This window comes from Puntigrus tetrazona, chromosome 22 (genome assembly GCF_018831695.1).
Source record: "Puntigrus tetrazona isolate hp1 chromosome 22, ASM1883169v1, whole genome shotgun sequence".
Taxonomy (NCBI): Eukaryota; Metazoa; Chordata; class Actinopteri; order Cypriniformes; family Cyprinidae; genus Puntigrus; species Puntigrus tetrazona.
In genome coordinates, this window is record NC_056720.1 from 2,977,619 (window position 1) to 2,988,853 (window position 11,235).

The following is an 11,235-nucleotide window of genomic DNA, read 5'->3' on the forward strand; positions in this document are numbered from 1 at the left end:
TCATGCATGAATTAAATCATATAAACACTGGCCTTTTTAAAACATCTTTATTTTGCTTGTAGAGTCTCAGATTAAGTCAAAGGAAACGCTTGAGATGACACCGACGCTTTTGAGTTACAACGACGCTTTGATGCATTTTACTACAAAATGGAACCAAGGGAAATAAGAAAATTTTCAAATAAACATGAAAACAAGTTTATGACATTGACAAAAAAAAACGACCATGTGTGATGGTGATCACTCTGTGCTGGAGGGCTCCTGGGGGTCTCTGCTTACTGAAAATGAACAAAGATACAACACATTCATATTTGGTTCGATACTTATTCAAACTATTAACGCTAAATATTAGCGGCCTTTGCTAACTTTAAGGTCTCTATTTTTAAAAAACGCCAATACCTTTTTCTCGTGCTTTCATCCTTGCGACAAAATTGTAGCTTTTGTTTCGCCTGTAGTTGACGTACGGGTCATCCAGCGGGACTCCTACTCCTTTATACTGGTCCCACTTGTCTCGAATGTCTCCTCCTTTGATGGGGTCTTGAATGCCCTGTTCCTTTGCACCAAGACCTCCCGATCCGCTCCAGCCTGGAGGACGAACATGAAGGGAATTAGCGCTGGAGCAACGGAGAGATCGCTTCACGTGGTCTTCGTTAAAACACGTTCTAGGTCACGTACCCATCTTCATGAGCATCTGATGGCCCTTGTTTTCTTCTCCCAGCCTGAGGTCGGGTGGTATCGCAGCAGGGCCTGAACCCAAACCAGATGTGGAGCTGCAGAAAGGACGTATTATATGTCATCATCACGCTAAAAATCACATTTTGGATCGGATAAATTTTCAGATTGTTTTCAGAAAAAATTAAGAATATCAATCATGGACACTTCAACTTTGGAATTTTTCCCACCATGCAATTTATAAAAGGTCAAATTGTGGAGAAAATTTGACTAAAAATGCAACAGTAGACTTTGTAATGTCATTTCGTAGAAAGGGATTGGATTTAAACTCAATGAGTAAAAGGAATTTCGGTATTTTGCATAAATTTTTTCGATTTTATTTCCATATTTTTCTTTGAAATTTCACAAAATGAAATGGTCGAAACATCTCTTTTTGTATTAATATTGTTTTTCACTTTTCCAATTGCAAACTGGATTTGAGTAACAAAACTGGACTTACGGTGGCGTCGGGCTGCGTGATTTTGCAGAGTGGCGGCGCTTTTCTGGAGATCGTGATCTGGAGCGAGATCTGGAGCGGGAGCGGCTTCGGGACCTGGATCTGGAGTGACTCCTGCTCCTACGGGAGAAAAAAGTAAAACATGTGTTCAACAACTTTGTGTGGCTGGAAAAACGTTTTAAATAATCGCAATATTCGGGGGGAGATACCTGGAGCGAGATCTGGAGTAGGAGCGGGAACGAGAGCGAGATCTGGATCGCGATCTGGAGCGAGAGGATTTGGAAGACCTGGAGCTGGAGCGTGACGTGGATCGTCCTCGACTCCGCGACCGACTGCGCGAAGGACTCCCTCGGGAGCTGCCAAGAAAAACCACACGTGAAATACTACTGAGGAAACAATGGAAGCGACTTTTCTTTGGTCGCATATGAATTGAAGCATTATTTTAATATTAGAAGTGTATTGTAATAGTATTTATTAATGCTGTATAACAGTCATCTTAATGTTTTATATTGTTATTTTCAGTTTTACTAATACTGTATTTTGTCCTTTTTTTAGCCTTTTATAATTTTTTTATCTCAGTTTCAGTATAATAGTATTTATCAATGTTTATATAAAGGTTTTATTTTTCTATTAATTTAATTTTAGGTTTTTATATTTTGCTGTTTGCACTAGCTTGTTTGTAACTATTTATATTTAGTTATTTTTATACTATTACGGTATTAATATTTAGATTTTTATTCATAGTTTTAGTTTTATGCTTTATATTTTTAGAAGTATATTTCTATTTCAGCTTTAGTTTTATCAAATTCAGCTTAATTTTTTTACGATTTAGTTGTGATTTGTTCTTTTTTTTAAATTAGATTTAATAAAAAAAAATTATTTCCATTAATTTATTTCCGTTTTTTCTTTTCAATAATATTTCAAATTAGTTTTCGTTTCCTAAATTTCAATTCGTTTTCTTCCATTTCGGTTTTATTGTTTTCTTCTGAATTGTTTTCTTAATTTCAGCATTCTTACTCAAGCGAGTTGCAAAGTCAGAGTTTGTAATTGTAATTTAGTTATTTCGTATAATATTCACATTTTATTTTATTCCCCACCTGTTGCGTTTGTCTTGTTCCTTTTTCCGCCTCGCTCTCATTTTGGCCCGGAAGAACTCATACAGACCGTTCTGCTCCCATCCCTCACTGGAAAAGAGCTCACTTTTAGTCAGCCGAAGTATTAAACATAAACTAACACTACAGTTGTGTTTTTCACACTTCACCTGTTTCTGGGTCTGTCGTGGGATGGGGGGCTGTAAAACGCCTCCACCGCGGCCAGCAGCCGGTCGCTGGGAGGCATCGGGGGCGGCAGACGGATGTCTTTGGGGTCCAGAGGCTTATAATCATGATCTTCAAGCTACGGGAAAGAATCGCATTTAAAACAAGGCCGAGAACAAACATCGACTTTCCCTGACGTCGAGAGTAACGTCACCTTCACGAGCGGCGCCATGAGTCCCGCGGGAAGGTCGAAGTAGGGCACGTTGGGCACCAGGCTGGGGTCGTCCTGGCTGACGTGAGACGGCGTCTGCCTCCGAATGTGCGGGGCCTGACCATTAAAGCCGTGAGGAGGCGGCCCGAAATCGGGATGCTGGTTCCCGCCCCACGGAGGAGGGTCGGACATCCCGGGCGGAGGAATCCTCTGGTTCGGGTGATGATGAGGAGGCGGACCGATCTCCCCTGAGAGCAACAAAATACAACGAACGACATAAAGCAAGGAGTAAACGGGGAAACTTGTAAAAAAAATTTAAACGGTAAAAACCCGTTTATGTGGTTAACGGTAAATTCCTGTAAAATTTACAGGAAGAAAAATTTAAACGGACATTCTCAAAATTCCATGCATTACAATTCAAATTTGGAGTTTTCTCTTTGAAATAACTGTTTCTTCTTAGTTTATCTCATCAGTTACGTTTATTAAGGTTGTACGTTACATCTAATGTTGTTAAATTGTTTATTGTACATTTCAGTTTAAGTGTGAGAATGACAAGAACAAATATGTTCATATTTAAAAGCTGCTTGTGGCGTGCTTTGGTTCATCGTGTGACTTTCTCATCACCGCCTGCTTTTGGTGGTTATCGGTGTATTTCAAAAGATACCAAACAGTATTTAACTGTAAACTTAACCTGAAAACAATGTCGTTACCGTATTTTTTAACGATCGAATTCCGTCAAGCACAGCTGCTGGATTTTACCATAAATGTTACAAAATTTTACATATTAATTAATAATGTTAAATTAACATTAATATTTATTGGCATCTTAATATTTTTGCTTTCAAACATAAACTTTTAATTAAAATCAAAGTAGTACTTATTGTCAACATTTGAAATGAATCCAAAAAAAATCCAAGGTCTCACCTCCTGGGAAGTCTCCCTGAGGGTAGTCGAATCTATGCGGAGGATATGGCGGGCGTTCGAAGTGATGCCGCGGAGGAAACTCGTCCTGCATGAACCGCGGCGGGAAGCGTCCAAAGTTGTGAGGTGGCGGCGGCTGGTTGAAGGGCGGCGGCTGCTGATGAGGAGGGAAGGGCCCTCGGAAATGCGGGGGCCGCTGCATGCGGAAGGGAGGCTCCCTCTGACCCCACGGCGGAGGCTGGTCTGGCTGTCCGCTCCACGGCGGCTGCTCGAACTGACCGCTCCAGGACGGCGGCGGCTCGTTCTGGCCGCTCCAGGGGCCTGTGGGGCCCCCGTCCCGAGGGCCACTCCAGTTGGGGTCCCGCTGCTCGTTCCACATGCCCTCGTGGCTGTTCCAGGGCGGGCAGGGGGGCGGGGCTTGGGTCGGGTCGAACGGTGGCTGGAGGCGGAGACATCGTTTTAATCGTAATATGACAATATAATAAAAATTTAGTTTTGGTATGCAGTGGCCTTAAGATTACATTTAATTTTTCACTTTTACTTCGGACCTAACATGTTTATCACTTTCATTTAAATACGTTAAGCATTTTTATATTTTATAAGAAAATATCTCTACAACATATAACAGAAATGTCTGTTTTGTAAGTTTAAATTAATGATTAAATCGTAAAATGTAAATATAATCAATAAAAGATTTAAATGTATTAATTTTTAAAAATAAGAAAAATTGGTAACACTTTACAATTTGTTAACATGAGTTTATGTATTAACTAACATGAACAAACAATTACTGTAACTAACGATCCTTACTGTAAAGTGTTACCGTAAAATTAATTTACTGCCGTAACCGATTTCAAATTTCGATTGATTTTATTTCTGACTCAATTCATCAGATTAATCTGAAGAGGTTAATCTTGTTCTATATAGATACAAAAATAACAAATATTTATCAAGTACGTAAAGAGTATAATAAAAACGTGAGTGGGTTTGTGAAGGAACTGCAGGGGATTCGTAAGTTAAAAAAAATTAAAAATGTAAATAAGCAGCTGTCTGTTTTAGAGTTATCAATGTAAAAGATATCAATTTATTAACGATGTAATAAATAAAATAGTTACGGTAGCGTCGGGCACTTTATCGCACAATATATATTCATGCGTCAAGCTACGCAATATCGCGTTTAGTGGTTTTAGTCAACGATTTGCGTTGACGAAATATGGGCAAAGTATCACACTGAGTAGTATATTTGTATTCTGTTAAGTAATACACATGTTACATACAATCAGTTAGCATTAAACCGGCTCCAAATAACACAAGATCTGTAAGGGTTTGAAGTGTTTTTGGCTCACCGGTTGCTGCGGGTTCCAGGCCGGCATGTTGTGCTGCGGATCGAACCAGCCCTGTTTGGAGGAGGGCATGTCGGACGACGCTGCCGGGTTCGAGTCGGACGGGCGACTCGGAGCACCCTCGTAATCGCCAGGTGGAGGACCGGCCAACGGAGGCTTCAGGTCTGCTAATCACATCATTAAGAAATCATGGTCAAAAAGACAAGGGGTGCTTTGTCTTATTATTTGATCTCAACATAATGCCTTAAGCTAAAAGAAAGTCTGATATCAAGCCAAGAAACAATTCTAGGAGCAAATTGGTGAAAAATGTGAATTTAAGATAAGTGTGGATATGCTTCAGAGATGGTTCAGATATCTGCTCGAGAAACATCTCCTGCTGTCGTGAAAACGGTGAGCCATTGTTTGAACGGAAATCTTTTGTTACGTCAATCAATTCATCCACAAAGGATTCATTTCTCCAAACGTTTAGACGGCAGCGCGTTTCGTAAGCGACCCCGTCTGCGTAGGAAGCCAAAATTGTCGTTTTTTTTTGTTCTCGGATGGTATTTACCGGGCTGAGAGGTCAAGGGCCCCTGGGTCTTCACGTCGGCGTCCGCGGGCGTCAGCTGACCGACGGCGGCCGCGGCTGCTGCTACCGCCGCCGTCTGCTGCTGCTTCAGGTTGCTCACGAACTCCTCGTGCTGCGTCTTCAGCGCCTGGATCTGCTGCTGGAAGGCCATCTGGACGGGCTGCACCACCGGGGCGTACTCCGTGATGAGCGACGCCTGGAGCAGACACAACACAGACCCGGGTGAGAAACACCCTCCTGATTTAATCAGAAACGAGTCTCGAGAGCGCAAGCTGCACCTGATACTGTCCCAGGCCCAGGGCCGGGCTCTGGAGCTGCTGAATGGTGACGTCGTCGAAGTAGCCGTTCTTCTCCCAGAGCTGCAGCAGCTGAAAGCGTCGAGAGAAACGGCTCGGTTATCGACAGGCATGCGAGAAGCTGCAAGCGGGAGGGAATGGGGATCAGTGATCTTACGCGGGTGATTTTCTGCTGCTTGTCTTCCTCTACAGCCAGGAAACTGGTGCAGTAAATGGGAACCACGACCTTCTGAAGAGCCGCCAAAAGATCCCTCTGATTTTTCCTCTGGCTGTGGAGAAAAATCAAGGGTTTCATCAATGAAACGCCATAATCTTAAAATAAAATAAAAAAAAAAAAAATTTAAATGGGCTATTTCCCTCTTCCAATAAGATTTTATAATAACTTTAGTTTGAAGCTTATTTTTACGTGAAAATAAATTAATTATATTAAGTATAATATAAAAAAATATAAATATTAGGCATGTTTTCATTTATAAAATATATATTGTTTATGTTATATATATATATTATATATATATATATATATATATATATATATATATATATATATATATTTTTTAATGTTAGCGTTTCCCATTTAGTAAAAGTATTAAATTGTTTGATGTTATAAGAACATCTTATTATAATTATAAATATATATACGATATTTAATTTTAATTTTAGTTAAAAGTTTTTTAAAACCCTGTTTGTTCACATCAGTTAACTTACAAATCATTAAAAACTTTTTATTAAGTTCAAAAAGTAAGATTACTACATCTAAAATAGAAAATAAAGATTAAAAACAGATATATTTTAAAATAACAAATTATATCACTTTACACGCTATATAAAAATTTAGTAAACACTTCACAGTATGCTGTAGATATTTAAAACTACTTACATTAAAAAAGCAAAGAAAAATTACAAACAACAAAACTGAAAAAGACATAAAACTCCACAAATCATTAATGTTATAATACTATCCCAGCATGCTGAGCTGATGTATTCAGTTGTGCGTCTCACCAGTGATGCAGCACGTCATTGGTCAGATAGATGAGATGCAGGCGGAGCTCGAAGTGCGCCCCGTCCGCCGTGATGCGGTTCCTGAGATGCGACGCCATCAGCTCACAGTGCGGCGGGGCCTTAGCGTTACTGAACATCCAGTTCTTCCCAGCCTGAGCGGCAGAAACAAGCAGAGAATGAGTATCGCGCGAGGCGGAGCGGCGCCGGCGAGGCAGGTGAGCGGCTCGTACCGAGATGGCGTCTTTGGTGCAGGTGTCGATGATGGGCTGCAGCAGGTTGTCGAACTCGTTGGTGTCCAGCTGCGTCTCCACCAGCAGCTTCTGCATCTGCTGCTCCATCGCCAGAGAGATGGCGGCCGTCACCTGCTCCTGAAACGACAAAACACACATTTACCAAACAGGAAACACCTACGGTCAGAGGTCTGGGGTCAGTTCGACTATTTTGGGGTATAAAATGAACACTTTGATGCATTAAAGCTAGTTTTTTTTAGCTTTTCAATTAAAATTCTGCTCTCCACAAAGCAAAGATACATATATATATATAAAACTTTTACTTGAAGTCTTTTTTGTAGCTAAAATGTTTAAGAAAGTCACTAGCATGCTTTAACATGTTACTATGACATTTAACACACCGCTAGCACCATTTCGTGCATTGCTAACATGATTTAAATACAACAGAACATGTTGCTAACATAACTTAGCAAGTCTTTAACCTGTTTTAACATATTGCCAACACGCTTTATACAGTGCTAACAAGATAACACACTGCTGGCATGTTTTTGGTGAAAAGAAATCATGTCGCTAACATGTTTTAGCACATTGTTAGCATGATTTTAACATATTACTAGTATGAATTAGCATGTTGTCCTAAGCTAATAACAGACAGCTTAAATTCTGTATATATTATTTATTTGACAAAAGTTTTGACTCAATGAAAGTCTATGGGAAAACATTACTAACACACAGCTAACATGAATTAGCATGTTGTAAGAACTATTCAACACAATGCTAGTTTTAACACAATTCTAACATGATTTATTACATTGCTAGCATGTTGTCCTAGGACAGTTGTTTAGCTTTGCTAATAACAGACAGCTTAAATACTGTATATACTATTTAGGTACAAAAGTTTTGACTCCCTCAATGAACGATTACGGGATGTTTCGTAATTTAACTGCCCTTTTAACGAAAACCGTCTAATCAATTAAAAAGGTTTTAGCAATTTGATTCAGACCAATCTGAAGGTCTGACCCAGATTTTTTGGTTTTGGACTAAATTCAGTCATAGTATTTGACAATATTACTATGTTCTTAATCAAACCAATGCAGACCGTCACACAGACCTTTGGATGGAGGGGGGTCAAAAACTTTTGATCGCTCACCTGTCTGAGGCTGAGCAGGTGCTGCTCCTGCTGCTGCAGGTTCCACTGGCTCTGCTGGATCAGCTCCTCCACAGACGGCGTGCTCGGAGGGATCGGCGGCGGCGGGAGCATCGACATCGGCGCAGGAACCTCGGCCACCTCTTTCCCCAGGGGTTTACAGAGCGCTGCTAATCACAAGAACACACAGACGCAAATCTATAACTCTGAGGCGGACGGCCGCCCGCCAACGTGACTCCCGTTTGAATGGACGTTCCCAGAGCAAAGCCGTTCAGATCGGAGAAACATGCAGGAAATCAGTCATGCTGGATCGCTGCCCTCTGATTTTCCATGTCTGGAGACAGTCGCATGAAAAACCCGGAAACATTAAGCCGAGGAAAGCATTATACACTGACTGCAAATAACTGAGGGGAGAAGAAATCAAGTGAAGAACCCAAAGAAAAGCTGCTTCATTTCGGCTTCTTTAGGCAGGAAATCCAACTTAAGTTTGAATACTTTTATTGAATATTTGCAAAAGTAAACCAAAAAAAGTAATGTATGTAGCAAAAAAAAGTGCAGGAAAGTAACGCTTACTTAAAAAAATAAAAATTGTTCACCTTAAAGTGTAATTCTTCTGAAAATGTGCTCACCGTCAGACCAAGGCATGAATAAGTTTCTTCATTAGAACGTATGTGTAGGAATGTAGTAATATCATCACAATGAGTGCCGTCAGAATGAGAGTCCAAACAGCTGATAAAAACACCACAATAATCCACACCACTCCAACAACACAAGACCAAAGCTGAACGTTTCTAACAAACAAATCCATTAACTTAAATTTAACATTTTTATTAATCCATAACAAATCCAAAACCCCATTCCCTGTTGTCTCTCAGATCAAAATCCACCCATATATATACACGTTTAGAACGCTTTTAACTTTAACCGTTTTCTTTTGGCAAACGGCGTTTGACCTGTGCATTTTTCTCTCCTGATTCAGACCGGATTACTTTTTCACCGAAAAAAGCAACGTTATGGAGTCAGAACTCCTCACGCGAGTCAAAAAAAAAAGCGATTTGTTTCTTATAAAACTTGTCGAGATGTTAAACGATATTATCAGCCGTTTGGACTCCCATTCCGACGGCACCCATTCACCACAGAGCATCCATTGCTGAGCGAGTGATGTACTGCTACACTTCTCCACATCTCGGACAGTCTGAGGGTGAAGACATCTTCAGCTAATGATCATTTTCGGGAGAGCCGTTAACTCTTTCTACAGGTCGATATCGGTCTACAAAAATGTAAGCCATAACATTATCTGACAAATGAAATTTAAAAAAAAAGGTTTCAAGCACTAATGATGCAGAGGAACTCCATGAACACCAGGCAAAATGAAACATTATTGATCATCGGTCTAATAAATACCTTCCATTTTATATTCATCATCATGAGTGCCAGAATCTATAAAGGAGAGAAGCACACCTTAAAGACGAATACATACACAATACAGCAGAGTTACCTAAAACTAAAACAGTAACATATATATATAAAAATCAATCAATCAATCAAATCAAACTACTACCAACTACAATACAACGTATATAATAATAAAACTCTCTCTGAAGTGGTTCATTGACGTACGCTGCTGCTGTTCGATGGCCAGTTTGTATTTGTAGTAGCCGAAATATTCCCCTCCGAACAGAAAGGAGAACTTGGGGTTGTCCTTCTGCTTCTCCATAGTCATCTTCTCAAACTCGGGTCCATTTCGGGCGACAAACTGAGCCAGTTTGTCAATGACATTACGCAGCTCTTGATCTGATGGGAAAATCAAAGAGAGATGGGGAAAATTCAACACATACCAACACAAAGAAAAATAAACAGTATATATATATATATATATATATATATATATATATATATATATATATATATATATATATATATATATAAACAGTAGTATAACAGCTCATTTAGTGTTTTTTTTTAATGAAATACTGAAGTGCAAGAGTCTTTAGTCTTTTCTTTTCGTATCTTTTCGTGATGACAGCAACCACTAACATCAACTGCGCAGTTTTAGAGAATTAAAATACATTTTTGCTAGTAATGTTTGTCATCACTGACATCTACTGTAAAAGCTCAATATATAAAAAGTGGGCGTGAAAGCAATTTAGCAACTTCGCCAGCCGTCCCATCCACACTAGGCAGTCAGTAAAAGCTAACTAGCACACGAACGCTACTTTTATGTGACAATTGCTGGTTTATCCGCGAGGTTTTGCTGTGTGTAACGTCAGCTCACTGGCGCTCGCGCTGTAATACAATCACTCACGCGCGCAAGCGCGGCGTTACCTTCTGGTGGCGTGGAAATATCCATTTTTCTCAGGATTACTCGCTATTATTAGACCACGGATTCATTCATATCCCATGACGCCGAGAAGCGACACAAAATAACTCCATTAAACGGGTGCGACCGTTACATTTGAACAGGTTTGTTGTGTTTCAGTTCAAGACGAGGCGATGGGAAACTCGACCGTGACGACTTCCTCCGGCACGTGATCTGCGCATGCGCTCTGGCGACGTGCACAGCGTCGTAGCGCCGCCTACTGTTCGGAGGCTTTTACGACAGTTGGCATTTCTATAATTATTTGAATTAAACATAGGCTTAGGCCGTTGTTTTCTATTTTCTACCGTTTTTTTATTTTTTCAATTGGTGACATACACACTCCATTGTAATTGCATTTAAATCTAATTTAATATTCAAATTTTGTCGATTAATGGATTGGAAATTAACATTGTAATGCTTAACTTGTGCTGCAGCCATGAAAATTTAAGACACATGCTTGTTTCGTCTTCCTTTGGTTTTGTTGATTGGGTAATTATTTAAATGAAACATATTTTGTGCAGTCTTGTTTATGTCTGTAAAATGAACATAGTTATGTTAGCTCAGTCGTGGCATGGCCCCCATAGAGCCCTGATCTCAACATCACCGAGTGTGTCTGGGATTACATGAAGAGACATGTGAGAGAGCCAACATCCACAGAAGATCTGTGGTCAGTTCTCCAAGATGGTTGGAGCAACCTACCAGCCGAGTTCCTTCAAAAACTGTGTGCAAGAGTACCT

At 40.1% G+C, this 11,235-nt stretch overlaps 1 protein-coding gene across 3 annotated transcripts; it reads right to left on the reverse strand.

Annotated features, from left to right (window-relative positions):
* Nucleotides 1-32: 32 nt before the first annotated feature.
* Nucleotides 33-10,680, reverse strand: LOC122327311 (calcium homeostasis endoplasmic reticulum protein). Of its 3 annotated transcripts, none has more exons than XM_043222580.1 (19): nt 10,465-10,680; nt 9,760-9,933; nt 9,544-9,579; nt 8,143-8,309; nt 6,993-7,130; nt 6,763-6,914; nt 5,918-6,029; nt 5,743-5,832; nt 5,447-5,660; nt 4,900-5,060; nt 3,557-3,992; nt 2,636-2,880; nt 2,427-2,560; nt 2,263-2,349; nt 1,375-1,521; nt 1,169-1,285; nt 673-767; nt 397-582; nt 33-275 (listed from the first exon to the last, which is right to left on the reverse strand). In XM_043222580.1, exons 1-19 carry the CDS (start codon nt 10,487-10,489, stop codon nt 238-240), a joined length of 2,754 nt encoding a protein of 917 aa, XP_043078515.1. In that variant the 5' UTR covers nt 10,490-10,680; the 3' UTR covers nt 33-237. The 3 variants fall into 3 exon arrangements, with proteins under 3 accessions (XP_043078515.1, XP_043078514.1, XP_043078516.1); XM_043222579.1 differs by having other exon boundaries at nt 4,900-5,063; XM_043222581.1 differs by lacking the exon at nt 9,544-9,579 and having other exon boundaries at nt 4,900-5,063.
* Between the last annotated feature and the right edge of the window lie 555 nt (nt 10,681-11,235).

Excerpts from the sequence above, each read along its gene's own strand:
- LOC122327311 (XM_043222579.1), bottom strand. The coding sequence starts at position 10,489 with ATGGATATTTCCACGCCACCAGAAG. Across the intron at positions 2,881-3,556 it reads TCAGGGAGACTTCCCAGGAG|GGGAGATCGGTCCGCCTCCT; the intron begins GTGAGACCTTGG and ends TGTTGCTCTCAG. Across the intron at positions 1,286-1,374 it reads TACTCCAGATCTCGCTCCAG|GAGCAGGAGTCACTCCAGAT; the intron begins GTATCTCCCCCC and ends TTTCTCCCGTAG.